At 38.2% G+C, this 18292-nt stretch overlaps 1 protein-coding gene across 1 annotated transcript in view; it reads right to left on the reverse strand.

Annotated features, from left to right (window-relative positions):
- Positions 1 to 17682: 17682 nt before the first annotated feature.
- LOC104878487 (probable LRR receptor-like serine/threonine-protein kinase At5g10290) overlaps positions 17683 to 18292 on the reverse strand; it is a 37229-nt gene continuing 36619 nt past the window's right edge. The window contains exon 12 of the mRNA XM_059738508.1: positions 17683 to 18002. Coding sequence (XP_059594491.1) covers positions 17688 to 18002 — 315 coding nt within the window. The 3' untranslated portion in view covers positions 17683 to 17687. The remainder of the gene's footprint in view (positions 18003 to 18292) is intronic.

Consider the following 18292-nt stretch of genomic DNA (forward strand, 5'->3'; position numbering starts at 1 on the left):
TTATCTAATTAAATTAATTTTAATATAAAAAATATTTAAACTTAATTATTATTTTTATATATTTTAGTATTTTTTGAATAAATTTATATTTTTAATATTTTAAAATAAAAAACATTCAAAATTAAGTAAAATTAAAAAGATAAATATAAAAAATTTAAAAGTGAAATGATAATAATCTTTTAAAATTAATCAGATAATGATAATACATTTAATATTAAAACTATAATTTATTTAATTCAAATGCATTCAATAATATAAAATAAACAATGATCCATATATGAATTTTTTATATTTAATTATCATATAAATGAAATTAAAAAAAATACTTCTTAACAAAATTATAATGGTGGTTTTTATATATTTATTAATTAAATAAATAAATTTTAAAATGACATAATTAGAATTTATTTATTTATTTTCATTCCAAGTTCAACTGTGCCTTGCAAATATCTCAAGACTCTTTTTGCTACTCCAAGATGTAAATGACTAGGAAATCTTGAAAGCAAGCTTGCTGCAAACATTATGACTTGAAATTAAGAGCTTCCAAACACTTAGTGCATATATCATTTTTTTAAAACATTAGGTCTGGGAAGTTATGAGTTTCTCATGAGAAGCTCTAGTGGTGCTTAGCTTGTTTGAGCTCCTTTCCCATCAAGCTCAAGCTCAGAGGTCTGAGTCTATATATATATATGGCAGTTTGAAAAGAAAGATGAAAAGATTATATATATATGGCAGTTTGAAAAGAAAGATGAAAAGATTTGAAGAAAACATCATGTTAACAATTTATTAGGAATGTTAGTTAGGAGTCACATAAAAGGAAATTGTTCAATATTCTCCTGGGGATTTCTTTTTTTGTGAATATATATACATAATCCTTGTTTCAGGTAATAATTAAATCAGTAGTCCGAATATGATGCCTAAATTTCAGATTCATCACATTAAGACAAAGGAGAAATACAGTTGAATGGAGGTTTATGCACTTGATCTTTCGCCCCTACAAGCTAGCATTATATATATATATATATATATATATATATATATATATATATATCTATATATATATATATCTTGTCACAGACAATACAAGATTTTAAGACCACCATTTTGACATCTGCTCTATACCTCATATATGACATAAGCATTTTTAATGCTCTATACTTCATATATGATGACATAAGCTTTCTTAACACGAGAAGCTCCAGATATCAATTCAATTCTAGCTAGCGACCAGTCCTGCGTTCACATACCTTTACCAGTATAAACATGCATACCACATGCGAGGCAAGACATCAATGAGACTTCACTAGTAAGACTCACTCCGAGTGAAGGCCGAGTGCTAATGTGCTATATATCCTCCTGATTTTAGCTTTATAGAAATGACTACAACTCCCTCAAATATAAGTAACCAATTATGGTTGAAACTAGAAAGTGATGGATGGATCACGGGTATATTGATATTCACTTGGTACATGCAACATCCGAGTGACCTCTTTTTTCCTAACTTGGTATAGTGATGGATGGATTATCATGCTAATCCATAATTCTTAATTTAGAAGATTTTATTTTTCCTGGCAAAGATCATATACATACATACTAGTGTGGACAACCTTTCGTGTTTGAATAATTGGAGTGATGTCTCTCAATTCTCAAATAATCCAAGTTGCCAATTTATATAAGATTATAATCCTACTTTTGTACTTAATATCTACAAGAGTGGCATGTCGGTTTCATTGGAATCTCTGGGAATATCTAGGTTGAATTACCATGAAAGTGGTATCGAGGTTAAAGAATTGGACCTGCCACCACCCATTTACTCGATATCTGAACAAGTCCATTGATCAGAGAAACAACAACGAAGGTGATGGCCACAATCAGATGATTTGGTTGCAATATTATGCCTGCTAAAAGAATGTCTGACATAAACATTATGCATACGATCAGGACCTCGAGAAGAGTGTGGTCAAGAGGAATGACGATTATGAGAGCGATAATAAGGGTATCGATGATTATAAGGATGGATATTATATACAGATTGAAGCCTCATCATTCATTACCAACTCCACCAATTACAACTTGAGATGCAAATCTCCTCTCCTCAATTCCAAAATGACTTTTTAAATGTCTGCTTCTCTGTACTAACCCCCCTTTCCCTATTGACAATGATAATTGCAGTTTTATACTTGATCTATCGCGGTACAGACTCCATTTCTATTTAAAGGACAACTCACAAATATAAGCCAATGAAAATCAAATGTATGGCTTTACTTCAATTTCTACTTTGTAACATCCGCCAAACCTCTTTGTCTTCTTCCCCACCTAATGCAGCTGCCTTTATGCCCCAAGACAAACTCCTCTCTGCTATTTTTGGCATCGGTATACAGTATAGGTGGTTATCCCAAAAACCACTGCCCACATTAAACTACTATATATAACCTAAAAATATTTAAATGACAACTCACAGATATTAGCCAATGAAAAAGTTAAGGTAGATAGCATGCGCCATGTCCCTAGTAAATTTACTGCATATTATATACAAAGGAAAAGAATTTTCAAGAGCGAACTGCATGTCTTGCTTGCAGTTGAAAAACTTTGTCCAAGTCACTTACTGGTTTTCTAATTGCCACTAACGCATCACAAATACCTTTAAACTGTTGGCGTGAGCTGTCAGTGATTGGAAAAATTATAGGCCAGATTTGTTAGAATCCCATCCGTTAAGGGTCAACTATTATAATAGGCATGATTTGTGTATAGCCTAATTTAGCTTCTAATTTTTTTTCTTTGTATTGGTATATAACCATACTCATCTCTGTACAGAATATATGAAAAAATATATGAGGAATTTTTGACATGGTATCAGAGCATAATCCTAGGACTTGCTCTACAACCAAACCCAACTCTAAACACTGATTTGCAGCCATGGTGAACCCAAATGATGTGGTACAAACTGGTGGCAACTCCACAAATTCTATCCTAGAAGATTTGACGGCAAGAATGACTGAAGTCTTGACCAAAAATCAAACTCAAACCCACCTACCGACCTATGATACTTCCGCTACACAAATCGGCATTAAGTTGGATGGCACCAACTATGCCCTCTGGTCCCAAGTTGTTGAGATGTATATCTCAGGCAAAGACAAATTGGGATATATCAATGGTGATTTCCTACAACCCGAACCTACAGATCCGACTTTTCGACGATGGCGAACTGAGAATGCAATTGTCAAAGGGTGGCTGATCAATTCTATGGACCCGGCCTTGATCAATAATTTCATTCGCTTCCCAACTACAAAAATGGTATGGGATTCTGTTGCTACTACTTACTTTGATGGAACTGATACTTCACAAGTATATGATCTAAAAAGACGGGTGACTAAAATGAGACAAGTCAGAGGATCCATTGAAAAATATTACAATGATCTTCAAGGCTTGTGGAGAGAAATTGATTTTCGGCGTCCTAACCTGATGAATTGTGCCACTGATATACAAAAATATAATACAATCCTACAAGAAGATAGAGTCTATATCTTACTTGATGGATTGGATGATCGACTGGACAAGATTCAAAGTGATGTGCTATAGATATAACCTTTTCCTACCATAGAACAGGCCTATGCTCATGTTCGACGAGAGGGGATCCGACGGGCCGTGATGCTCACAGGTACAGACACGACTGGAGCTGTTATGGCATTAAAAGGAGTCAAGATAGGACAACAACAACCACCCTCTCTGCAGTTATCCAAAAATGGCTCTACAGGTGTTGGAAAACTAAATACCAACACCAGAGCCAAGACCCAATCAAAAGGAGAAGGTTGTACTCATTGTGGGAGCATGAAACATACCCGTGAAACCTGTTTCAAGTTACATGGGTACCCAGACTGGTGGAATGAGTACAAGGCCCAAAAAAATTATGATGTTGCCTCTAATGAAGGGCTTGGTCGAGCTACCCTGGTAACTACAGCACCTCAGTTATCGTTTACCTCACAAATAAAGTCTTCGAGTGATGAAACCCATCTCAATGATCAAGGTAACTGTGGTTATGCTCTACTAAGTTCTATCCAGAATGGTGACAATGGCTGGATAATTGACTCTGGGGCCACGGATCATATGACATTCAATTCAGATGATTTTATTGAAGTTACCCAACCAAGGCGAACTGATATTGCGAATGCTAATGGGGTTACATATCCAGTTACAAGGGCTGGAACTATTCCTGTATCACCATTTCTTTCTTTATCTAATACTTTATTAGTTTCATCACTCTCAAATAAATTGATGTCTGTAGGACAAGTTACTGAGGGACTAAATTGTGTTACACTAATGTATCCTACCTTTTGTCTTCTTCAGGATATTCTCATCAAGGATATCATTGGGTGTGGTACTAAGAAGGGGGGGTTATATTATATGGATGACTTCAACTCTGGTCAGGCTCATCATATGCACCACGCAAGCATTAAGGAGAGACAGATTTGGCTATGGCATCGATGCTTGGGGCATCCGTCATTTAGCTATATGAAATACTTGTTTCCAGGTTTATTTTCCAAGTCACCTGACTCTGACTTTAAATGTGATACTTGCATTCTAGCCAAAAGTCACCGTGTTTCTTATTCCACAAGTTTGAATAAAAGTGATATTCCTTTTGCTTTAATTCATTTAGATGTTTGGGGACCCTCTCCAATTACCACCTCTTCTGGCACCATGGCCTCCTTCACGAAACGTCATGTGCTCAAACACCCCAACAAAATGGGGTTGCCGAAAGGAAGAATCGGCTTATCCTAGAAACAGCCCGTGCTCTCTTGCTTGGGGCACATGTGCCGAGTAGATATTGGGATGATGCTATTACCACGACAGTATATCTATTAAACCGTATGCCTTCAAAAGTGCTACAATTCAAGACACCATTGCAAGTTCTTTCTGAACATGTTTCCTTGCCTACTGTCTTGCTACTTCCACCATGAATCTTTGGTTGTGTTGCTTTCGTCCATCTCCATAAAAATCAACAAACCAAGCTTGATCCATGTGCTGTTCGGTGTATCTTTGTGGGGTATGCTACACACCAAAAGGGATATACACAAAAATATGGCATAGACTACCAAGAAACCTTCTCACTTGTGGCAAAGCTGAAAACGGTCAGAGTCTTGTTATCTCTTGCAGCAAATTTGAACTGGCCGTTACATCAGTTTGACGTAAAGAATGCATTTCTTCATGGTGATTTAAAGGAGGAAGTTTACATGGATATTCCACCGGGATACATGACATCTTCAAAGACTGAGGTCGTGTGTAAGTTACAAAAGGCACTGTACGGACTAAAACAATCACCCCGTGCATGGTTTGGTCGATTTAGCTTAGCTATGAGAAAGTATGGTTTTACCCAAAGCAATTCAGATCACACTCTATTCTTGAAACACCGGCTAGGAAAGGTAACAACTCTAATTATATATGTAGATGACATGATCATTACAGGAGATGACATCAAAGAGATCTCTAGACTTCAAGGACAACTGGCAACTGAATTTGAAATGAAAAACCTCGGAGGACTCAAATATTTTTTGGGAATTGAGGTAACCAGATCAAAGCAAGGTATATTTCTTTCTCAAAGGAAATATGTGTTAGATCTATTGTCTGAAGTGGGACTACTAGATTGTAAACCAGCTGAGACCCCAATTGTTTAGAATCATAAACTTGGAGAGTATTCAAATCATGTGCCAACAAATAAAGAGAGATATCAAAGATTAGTGGGTAAGCTAATTTATTTATCTCATACTCGCCTAGATATAGCCTATGTTGTAAGCATAGTGAGTCAATTTATGCATTGTCCTAGTGAAGATCATATGGATACAGTAATTCGGATTCTTCGCTACCTAAAGTCCTCTCCTGGAAAAGGGCTTATGTTCTCAAAAAATAATCATCTAAACATTGAGGGTTATATAGATGCAGATTGGGCTGGAAATATTTCTAACAGGAAATCCACATCAGGCTACTTTACTTTCGTAGGATGAAATCTTGTTACATGGAGAAGCAAGAAGCAAAAAGTGGTGGCATTGTCTAGTGCTAAAGCTGAGTTCAGAGGAATGGTCAAGGGCATCTGTGAACTCATTTGGCTTAAAAGGTTGCTAATTGATATTGGCTTTGCTCCTAGTTCCGAAATGAACCTGTTTTGTGACAACAAAGCAGCCATTGATATTGCTCATAATCCAGTCCAACATGACCGTACTAAACACGTGGAAGTAGATAGAAATTTCATCAAACAGAATCTCGAGGAAAAGGTAATTTGATTTCCATTTGTTCAGTCTGAAGATCAATTGGCAGACATTCTTACAAAGGCTATTTCCGGCAAAGTCTTCTACAGCTCACTTGACAAGTTGCGCATGAAAGATATATATGCATCAACTTGAGGGGGAGTGTTGGCGTGAGCTGTTAGTGATTGGAAAAATTATAGGCCAGATTTGTTAATTAGAATCCCATCTGTTAAGGGTCAACTATTATAATAGGCATGATTTGTGTATAGCTAATTTAGCTTCTAATTTTTTCTCTTTGTATTGGTATATAACCATACTCATCTCTATACAAAATATATGAAAAAATATATGAGGAATTTTTTACATGAACTCCCTTAGGTATTCATCAAGAGACCTTGTGCCTTTCTTCAATCCTCAATGTTTATTGGTCATATGTAACCCCCTTTTCTTTGGTCATTAGTAGAAGCTTCTCTTCCAAAGAGTTTCAAATGTCATAGGCAATCTCCATTCCATCTAACAAAAGCATCACTTCTTTTGTCAAAAGTCCAAGGAGCCAAGAGGTGAGTAACCATCATAGTGTGACCATATATGTATTGACTGATCATTGGCCTCTTTTGTTTCAGGATCCATTATCTCCTTTGATGTATTTCTGTTTTCAGATAGATGATGAACTAGTTTGAGACTTCAAACAAGGAGGAGAACTTGTGAGCACCATAAAAGGAGGTTGGACTTATTCAATTTGATGACGACGAGGCTCGAGCACTGATGAAAGGCCTAGATGCTAAGAGCGGTTTCTGGGTTCGCCATGGATTGTTTTAAGTTAACCTACTCTAATACCATTTAGAAAGGAATATAATTTTCAAAAGCGAACTACACGTCTTGCTTATAGGTTGTATATCTTTTTAAAGAGAATTACAATGTTGAAAAATATCACACTTTCCTAATACGGCAGATGGAATAATTTACAGAAAGGGTTTGTAGTTGATTTCCTTCCAGCCTTGATTTTTTACACGTTGCAAACATGGAGAGCCGCGGCTGCTTTCCATTCTGATTGTAGATCTCTATCTCTCACATAAAGATTGGCAAATTCTTGGCTGCATCCTTATTGCATGCTTTCATTTCCTTCATCATATTTCATATTTCTCTATTAAAGCATGCTTATGACTTCAAATTAAGACCTTCCAAACACTTTGTACATATATCAAATCATTTTTGAAACAATAGGTAATAATTAAATCGGTAGTCTGAATATAATACTTAAATTTCAGACTCATCACATCAAGACAAAGGAGAAATACAGTACTGTAGCGAAATTTCTGTTCACGGGCAATACAAGATTTTAAGACCATGATTCTGACATCTGCGCTATACCTCATATAAGACATAAGCATTCTTAATGTGGCTCTATACCTCATATATGACATAATGAGAAACTTCAGAAACCAATTTAATTCTAGCTACCAGGTCCGCGTTCACATACCTTTACCAGTATATACCACATGCGAGGAAAGACATCAATGAGAATTCAATATTTAGACTCATTCCAAGCAAGGGGTGAGTACTAATGTGCTATATATCCTCCTAATCTTAGTTTGATAGACATGACTACAACTTCCTCAAATGTAAGTAACCAATTGGGGTTGAAATTTGAGAGTGATGGAGGGATCACGGGTGAGTTGATATTCACTTGGGACAAGCAATATCCGTGTGACTTCTTTTTCCAAATTGGAGACTTGATAATAGAGAAACAAGCCAAGGGGCCTTAACCTATAAATACCTCTCCTGTCCGTCATTTGTCTATAGGGATAACAACTTACAGCTTTTTGATCAACAAACAACCTCAAGAGAAAGAAGTCATGTCTATTGAAGCTCTTGCAATGGCGGGTTCTGACTACATGGAATGTGGGATTGACCTCCAAGGATGGGAGACTGGTGGCTCCACACAGCCACCTCCTTATCTTCTAGTTGAGAACATCCCAGGCACTGAAGCCGGTACGAAGTGCAGTGATGATAAGCAAAAGGCGAATGAAGAGAGGGTGAAAGCAAAGATGCGGGAATGGGCTAAAGCTGTTGCTGCCATGAATAGGTCTTTAATGCAATCAGAATTCGGAAATGAGAGATGTATTTTAATAAAGTAATGTGCTCAAAGTTATGTTGTGAATATATTTGATTCATGTGAGCAATTCATCCAGACAAACAAAAAGAGAAGTTGCCCACGTCCCATTGAAAACCAAGTTCTGTGTATAACTTTTTCACTTGGCTGGGTCGGGCATTGTGCTCAAGTATTACTATTTTCAGGAAGCCCAACTGAACTCAAGTATCATCAAATTCTTGTAAGGGAGAAAAGTTATACATTTTTCTTGGATTAAGAGCATTTATATTCTAAATGTCCACAGAGACATCATACGAATTCATCTTGTAGCTTAAATTGTTTGCACTTTGTATTAATAAATTTTCTATTCACGGAGATTTTGACTGTATATAGTGCATGTGGTATAGCTCGTCACTGATATTATTAGTTTGATACTGAAAAAGGACCAGTCCCCTCTCCCTCGAAATGAATCTCCAGCTGCCCATCCAAACCAGTAACCGTATATCACATGGTTTTTTGGGGCTTGGGATCATATTGTACACCCTCTATATCAAACGTTCAAAGAATCAATACCCAAATTTCATCTTCACCTTCTTCGTTTTTGTGCGCATGTAAGAGCATGAATATGTGAACACAAGGTCATTGATTGAATTCATTCTCCCTTTACACACTGCCTAACATATCTAACATGGGATTATCGCATGAAGTCTAATGAGGAACAGGTCTATAATACAAAATACAAGGACTTGATTCAAGGATCATATCTTTTTTTGGTAATTTTTCGACTATATGCTTCATTGAAAAGGCATCATCAAGCCAGACATGATGGGAACAAGCCAATTGTGTGCCATTTTGGTAAAAGGTCATAAAATGATCACAGCATCATGTGCACAGGTTCTTCATGTGAAATGCAGGCACCCCCCAAAACATTTATGAAAAATAAAGATTCGATCATTTGATCTCCATCATTTACTTCCCCAATTTAGCTAGAAGATCATTTCCTTCTCTTTTTTCTGAGGATGAACTCTACTCCACAGTTAATTTGAGAGAATTGTCACCTAGCCTATGCCTAATATTAATTATTTTTTCACATATTTCACTAACTTCAACAATTTTAGCTACAATATTTCAAATTTGGGTAACAGCTGGCATCAGTTAGATGAGGGCTCTAACCAATGTTTTTAACTTGTGATCAATTCATATACATTGATGGAAGATGAATAGGCATATTGTTGTAGGAAAAGTAAGCCTAAGAAAAGGCTTACAGTCAATAGACTAATCATTTTGACCTTACTTGTTGAGGGGGAGATAACATAGTATATAGAACAGTCAGGAGAACATATTCAAACTCGTAACTAATTTCCTAGTCGCAGCATCACAATAGCATCGGTAATAGCTGACGTCAAATCAGAACTTGGTAAGAGCTGACATCAAATCACAACTTTGTAATAGCTGACGCTCAATCAGCTCCATGACCATGTTAGCATTATTTGATGAGAACAAGATTGCAGTCAAAAGAACGATCACATGATAAATGTTACTTTTAAAGATTTTGCTCCTCTCTCTTTCTTCCATTTGACCATCATGCTAATCCATAATTCTTTATAGGATTTCCTCTTTCCTAGCAAAGATAATATATACATGCAGAGAGTGTGGACAACCTTCTTGTTTTCAAACTTTGGAGTGACTTGCAATTCTAAAATAATCTAAGTTAATGCTCAGTGATATAAGATTATAATCCTACATTTGCACCAGTAATCCGCAAGTGTCATGTCAATTTCGATGGAAGCTCAGACAAGTTAGGGCCAAGCTCAAGCTCAGAGATCCTAGTAATCCTATTTTGAAAGTAAACGTTGGGCTCATCTAGCTCAAGCCAGCTTATAATTGGTTGAGGTAGTGATCATGCTGCAGTTTAATTGTATTTATATAATCCAAGAACATATGGCAGTTTGAAAAGAAAGATGAAAAGATTTGACGAACACATCAGTTTGACAATTTATTATGAAATCTAGGAAGTCAAAGAAAAGGAAATTGTTCGATCCCCTGGAGATTTCTTGCTTTCTGTTTATGCATATATAACCCCCTGTTTCAGGTAATAATTAAATTAGTAGTTGGAGTAGGATGCTTCAATTTAAGATTGACATATGACAAAGGAGAAATACCGTTGAATTGCGATGATTAGGGTGCATGAAACCTAAATTTAACGCTACTTCTACAACTGCATTGAAATTTCTTGTCACGGGCGCAGAATCCACTGTTCTGACCGCTGCTCCATACCTCATGTATGACATAAGCATTCCTAATATGAGAAGCTTCACATACCAATTTAATTCTTGCTACCAGTTCTGCGTTCACATACCTTTTCCAGTATATGTATATCCTCCTGATTTTAGCTTGATAGACATGACTTCAACCCCCTCAAATATAAGTAACCAATTGTGGTTGGAATTTGAGAGTGATGGGTGGATCACGGATATATTGATATTCACTTGGTACATGCAACATCCGTGTAGGACTTGATAACAGAGAAACAAGCCAAGGGGTCTTCACCTATAAATATCTCTCCTGTCCTCCTTGGTCTAAATGGATAGATAACAAACAACCTGCAGCTTCTTGATCAACGAACAAGCTCAAGTGAGAGAAGCGATGTCTATTGAAGCTCTTGCAATGGCGGGTGCTGACTACATGGAATGTGGGATTGACCTCCTAGGATGGGAGACTGGTGGCTCCACACAGGCACCTCCTTATCTTCTAGTTGAGAAAATCCCGGGCACTGAAGCCGGTACGAATTGCAATGATGATAAGCAAAAGGCTAATGAAGAGAGGGCGAAAGCAAAGATGCGGGAATGGGCTAAAGCTGTTGCTGCCATGAATAGGTCTCTAATGCAATCAGAATTCAGAAATGAGAGATGTATTCTAATTAAGCAATGTACTCAAAGTTATGTTGTGAATATATTTGATTGATGTGAACGATTCATCCAAAAAGAGAAGTTGGATAGGTGATTTTCTTTTCTTAAAAATATTTTTTTTTTTAAATAACTTCCAACAAAAACACTTTGAATATAAATACTATCAAACACACTTTAATTCCAATATTAATTTATATCATATCAAATGTATCAATCATCAGAGGACATGTGGTAGATAAATGGAACTACTGGGTTCTCAGCAGCATAACATAACTGGAGAGAAATTCAAGAAACGCCATAGCCCACTGGAGTCATGGCTCAGATATTACAATAGAAATTCAGACCATTTGGAACCACATCTGAGAAATCTTCCAAATAGAGATAGAAATAGAGAGATTGAGTTCAGACAACTACATCAAGTGTGGCATCAACCTTGAAGAGGTGGCCCATAGAGACCTGCAGAAGATACCACAGAATGTATCTTCTAGCCAAGCAAAGACCAAAAGACAGGAGCTGAAAGCAATGGTATTAGACAAGGCGATTTTAGAAAAATGGCAGGTGAAGTAGTGGTTGCTTTCAATGTCTCTCAGCTGCCAATTTGTGGGGTTGAACAAGAAAACTGCAACAACCTAAGCTATGTCAAAATTCACAGAACAGCGGGTTTAAGTGGGGTAATTGTACAAGAAGATGTGGGTTCTCAACATATAGCTCTAACTCAAAACTGGGCTCAGCTCCCCAGTTTTGACATTTTTGAGTCTGACTCCTGAAGTGCAGTAAATATGATGTAACTACAAAATTCAAATTCTATAGGGCCAGAATTTATAACCCATAGATTCACATGAAATGAAATGAAGCCAGGTCATTGAGAATCATAAATAATACTGCTTCTATGTCTAAGTCAAAATAAATCAATTGTGTAATTTCCCAGTTTAGCAATTGTTCATGGTAATTTCGTTCATGCCTATAGCCTCTCATCACACAATTGAAATAGCATACCGAAATATTTTGTAGCAAGCACGGATTCAAAAGGCACTATTCAATATTAACATAGAGAAAAAGCTTCATAATACAAAATACAAGGCCTTGGATTGTTTGAGTATTGCTCAAACACACACATGAGAATTCCAAATAAAATTTAGCGAAGGAGAAAAGCTGGAACCAGAAATCCATCCAAAAATATTCAAGGCATGTTTCTTTTTTCCTGTAATTTTTTAAATAAAATACAATTAGAAGGAGACGAAGCTAACCTACTGAAAGAAAATTATATGGCTTTGAAGTAAGGAGAATGAGATTGGATTCATCTTGTTAGAAATATGGAATAATTGTATTATATTTTCTAAATCAAAGAATATACATCAGTGCCTTTATATAGGAGGCATATGTGTGCGGTACAAGTAATATGTGTGCGGTACAAGTAGAGTGTACTGTACAAGTAACCTAACTAGGCCTAAAGCCCATAACATAATATACATTAACAGTCCCCCTCAAATTCAAGGTGGATGTGAGACCAACTTGAGGTTGTCAACTAAATCACGAGTGCGTCTCTTAGGAAGTGACTTGGTGAAGATATCTGCAAGTTGATCTTTGGAGGAGACGGAGAAAAGCTTAAGAGCACCATGGACAAGATGATAACGGATAAAATGACAATCAATCTCGATGTGTTTAGTCCGTTCATGAAAGACATCATTGTGAGCAATATGAATGGCACTCTGGTTGTCACAATAAAGAGGAGTAGCAGAGGAGGTGGACATACCTAAATCCTTAAGAAGCCATCTTAGCCAAAGGAGCTCAGATGTGGTATCAGCAAGGGCACGATATTCTGCTTCAGTACTGGAGCGGGCCACAAAAGTTTGTTTCTTACTTCTCCAAGAAATCAAAGAAGAACCAAGGAGGAAGCAATAATCTGTAGTGGACTTACGATCAGTAGGATCTCCTGCCCAATCAGCATCAGAGAATGCACGGAGTACAAGAGGAGACTGAGCTGAGTAGAAAAGGCCATGAAAAAGGGTACCCTTCAGGTATCGAAGAATGCACAGAACAGCAGCATAGTGAGTTGATCGTGGAGCAGACAAATACTGGCTCACCTGATGAACAGCATAGGAGATGTCTGGACGAGTAACTGTGAGATAAACTAAGCTGCCAACCAATCGTTTGTAAAGAGAACTATTAGACAATGGTTTCCCTCCCGAGGGTGTCAGATGCGCATTAAGTTCAACTGGAGTGTCAACAGTCTTGCTATCAGTGAGTCCAGCTTGAGACAACAGGTCAGAAGCATACTTGGCTTGAGTAATATAAAGACCATATGTGGAATGAGTAATTTCAAGACCCAAGAAATAGTTGAGATGTCTAAGATCTTTCATCTCAAACTGCTGACTGAGAAAATCCTTAAGTTCTTGAATGCCACTAAGGTCATCACCAGTTATGATCATATCATCCACATATAGAAGAAGCAAAATAGTGCCTTTATCAGTACAACGAAGAAATAAGGCAGAATCATACGGACTGGCAATGTAACCCAAGCGAAAAATAGTGGAGCTGAATTTGGCAAACCAAGCTCGTGGGGCTTGTTTAAGACCATAAAGTGCACGTCGAAGATGACAAACCTTGTTTGATTCAACAGAGAGACCAGGAGGAGGTTGCATATAGACTTCTTCACTCAGATCCCCATTAAGGAAGGCATTTTTAACATCCATCTGAAAAAGATCCCATTTATGAGCAGCAGCAACAGCTAAGAGAGCACGAACAGATGAGATACGAGCAACTGGAGCAAAAGTCTCTTCATAATCAATCCCATACTCCTGTGTAAAACATTTGGCAACAAGATGAGCCTTGTAGCGCTCAACGGATCCATCAGAGCGAGTCTTGATCTTATAGATCCACTTACAACCAACCACAGACTGTCCAGGAGGGAGAGTAACCAAGTCCCAAGTATGGTTTTTGGTTAATGCATCAAGTTCCTCTTTCATTGCAATCTACCATAAAGGGTCAGTAAAGGCCTCACGATAGGTTCGAGGCTTGTGAACTGTAGCAAGGGCAGTGTAGCAATGATAGTCAAGTAGGTGTGGAGGAATGGATCTTACCCGGGTTGAGTGGCGAGGTGGAATGTCTTGTGGAGGATCTTCAGGCAGAGCAGGAGCAGGGGACCCAGGCTCAAAGTGGGGTAGCTCGTCATCAATCTATTCATCTGCAACCTGTCTAGGAGAAGCATAAAAAATATCTAGAGAGAAGTCCAAAGGAGGATCAAAAGTATTTGTAGAAGGAACAAGAGACTCATCTGGAAAGATTTCTAAAACAGAGGAGTTAGTTAAGGAAGAACGAAAGTGAGAGATTTCAACAAACAATCGGTGTTCCCAAAAGACAACATTACGAGAAACACGAAGACGATGAGAGACAGGATCATAACACCTATACCCCTTTTGAGTTTCGCCATAACCAAGGAAACAACAGAGTTTAGATTGAGGCTCAAGTTTGTTGTGCTCATGAGGCTGAAGAAGAATGAAACAAGTAGATCCAAATGAGCGAAGGTGATGATAGTCAGGGGGTGACCCAAAGAGACGCTCATACGGAGTCTGATTATGGATGACAGCACTTGGAATGCGGTTAATTGCATGAACAGCATGAAGACCAGCTTCACCCCAAAATGGGACAGGAACTTTGGTAGAAAGAAGTAGAGCACGAACAGTGTCAAGAATATGACGAAGTTTTCTTTTGGCTCGACCATTTTGCTGAGAGGTACCTGGACAAGTTAGATGATGTACAATGCCATAGGAATGTAACAGAGCTTGAAACGCATATTGAGTATATTCAAGAGCATTATCAGATCGAAAGGTTTTGATATGTTTGGAGAATTGAGTTTCAACCATTTTTGCAAAATTGCTATATATTGGTAAAATTTCGGAATGCGATTTCATAGGAAAAATCCAACTATAATGAGAATAATCATCAATAAAAACAACAAAATATCGAGATCCACCAATACTAGCAACAGGAGAAGGTCCCCAAACATCAGAATGAATTAACTCAAAAATACTATTAGAAATGGATTCACTGTTATTAAAAGGCAAAGCTGGCTGTTTTCCTAACTGACATGAAGTGCAATCAAAATTGTCTTTAGACACAGAACCCAACAGACCCCTGGACACTAATTGTTGTACCCGAGAAGATGGTGTATGACCAAGACAAGAATGCCAAAGTGCAAGAGAAGGTAAGGAAGAAACTGCAGCAGCTGCAGCAGCAACAGAAACAAGAGCAACAGGTGGAAAATGAAGATTGTTCACGGGAAACATACGCCCAACTCTAGGACCGGTCCCAAGCTCCTGCCTCGTCCTCGGATCCTGCACAATACACCTAGAATAGTAAAAAATAAGGCGATAACCTAGTTCAGCTAATTGTCCCACAGAGCACAAATTATAGGATAGGTCAGGTACATGGAAGACTCCAGGAACAGAAAGATTAGAGGTTGAAACAAAACCTAGACTATTCCCATGCATGGTGGAACCATCAGCTATATGAATATTTAGAGGATGTGGTGCAGGGTCAAGGTTGGAAAACAGGGATGAGTGAGGTGTCATGTGATTGCAGCAGGCAGAATCAAAAAGCCAAGTTTGAGACTTACCAGGTAGAACAGATAAGGCAGTGGAAAGAGATGCATTACCAGCCATACGAACAGCCTGAGCTATGATCTCCTATAGTTAAGTGGAGGAGAGGTTGATAGTAGATCCAGAAGACTGGGACTCAGCTGAGGTGGAAGCCGTTGGAGGAGTAGGCTCAGTATTAGCAACAGCAACAGTAGATTTGTTACGATGGTAACAAGTCTCAATGGTGTGGCCAAGACGCTTGCAATAGTTGCAGAACTTTTTGTTGGTCTGCTTGCGACGATTGCTAGAGCCAGAAAAATCACCTGATTGCTGAGGTTGCTCTATGAGTGGAGTAGATGGAGTAATAGCCAAAACATTGAGCTTATTCTGGGCTTGAAGGGTTGCAAGACGAGTTTCTTCTCTAACCAATTCATTCACAGCAGTATCAAGAGAGGGAGCAGGACTGCGATTTAGCAGCCGACCACGAATGGGCTCAAAGCCCTTGTGAAGTGACATCAAGAATTCATAGAGGCGAAATTCATCTCTGATGGAAGCATATTGCTGAGCATCTTTTGAGCATGCCCAAGTTGGATCAGAAAGGTCAATTTGGTCCCAAATGAAGCGAAGCTGATCATAATAGTCATTGATGGATTGCCCTGGTTCTTGCTTGAGTTGATGCAATTCAACCACTAACTGATATTTCATGGATCCATGAGTAGTAGAGTACCTTTTGGCCAACATATCCCATGCAGATTTTGCATCGTCGAAGCTGCCCAATAGATTGGAAATAGAGGGAATGGAAGTGTTTCGAATCCATGTGAGGATCATGTGGTTATGACTATCCCATTCAATCATGCGACTAAGAAAGACAACATCTTCTTCACTTGCTTCCTTGACAGGAATAGTCATTGCACTAGTACAATAATGCCAGAGCATGCGACTCTTAAGAAAACTGCGCATAGCTTGAGACCAGGATAAGTAATTTTTATTCCCCTCCAATATAGTATTGATGGGGCGAGGAAGAAAAACATCTTTTTTATCCATTTAGAGACACAATATGCAAAAACAGACTACAAAAATGAAATCTACACGAAAAATTGGGTAAGGAGAACCTGGACAGAAAAAGTCAACCCTGGAAAAATCAACGATCAACGGCTAGTCAATGGTCAACGGTCAACGGATGAAGCCATAGGATGACGTGGAGATGACATCAGCAGATCAATGGATGTTGACGCAGCTAGGGCTAACGTGGCAGAGATGATGACGTCAGTAGACCAGGCCCCGGCGCGTGAGAGCGCATGGCAGCGCGTGGAGGCGCGAGTGGCACGTGATCAGCGTCGCAGAATCTTTGAGCGGCGCATGGGGGTTTGTGCGGTCTCCGATGGCGGCGAGGATTCCACGAATGTGTAGATCGGCGTTGGACGATCTCAGTGGTACCTTCAAAAATGAAATCGGAGCAATATTCGTAGCGGTGATGCAAAGAGCAGTGGTTTGTGCAATGTGAAACTCCTTAACGACGGCGGCTGTAGGTCCGTAACCCAAGGACGACAGCTGGATGACGTCAGAGGTTCAACGGCAAGAGGCTGCGGCGACAGTTGTGATGACGGAAGCGTTTAGTAAAAGAAAGGAAGTCACACTAATGAAGACAAGACTGCTAAGAAAAGGTTAAAGTAGTGGCTCTGATACCATGTTAGAAATACGGAATAATTGTATTATATTTTCTAAATCAAAGAATATACATCAGTGCCTTCATATAAAAGGCATATGTATGCGGTACAAGTAATATGTGTGCGGTACAAGTAAAGTGTACTGTACAAGTAACCTAACTGGGCCTAAAGCCCATAACATAATATACATTAACACATCCATTACCTCATCTTCCACCAGACAATTCAACAGCATCATGGTGATAGAGTGAATCTTCCCTACAATCAAATCTTCTTTGCAGCCGCTCAGCCTCCTGTCGATGACTAACTTCCACATGCTGCCATTCTTCCCATCTCTCAGCCAGCCCCTCTCCTTCAAGCATCCGAACCACCTCTGACATTGCTGGACGATCGCCTGCTGATGGTTGTGTACAGAGCAATGCAACTTGGATCATCATCTCCACTTCTTGGATGTCGTAGTTCCGATTTAGGTTGCGATCTACAATAACATCTAGTCTTTTCTCCCTTTCAAGCTTCTTGACCTTCACAAGCAAGCATAAAAGTATCAAACTGTAGAGACTATATATGATAGAAAGTTGAACCAATTATGCCATTTTGAAACATTGTTCATCAAATAATTATATTTCAATTTCCGCACAATCACATGCACAAGTTTTTCATGTAAAATGCACTCAACCAAATTATTTAAAATTCATGAAAATATTTGAAAAAATTCAACAACAAAAAAAACAAAAATAAACATGTTAAAATTATTTTTTTAATTATAATTGACATAGAAAAATATGGAGCAAGATATAACAGTATTAATAAT

The sequence above is a fragment of the Vitis vinifera genome, chromosome 7, assembly GCF_030704535.1.
Source record: "Vitis vinifera cultivar Pinot Noir 40024 chromosome 7, ASM3070453v1".
NCBI classification, from domain to species: Eukaryota; Viridiplantae; Streptophyta; class Magnoliopsida; order Vitales; family Vitaceae; genus Vitis; species Vitis vinifera.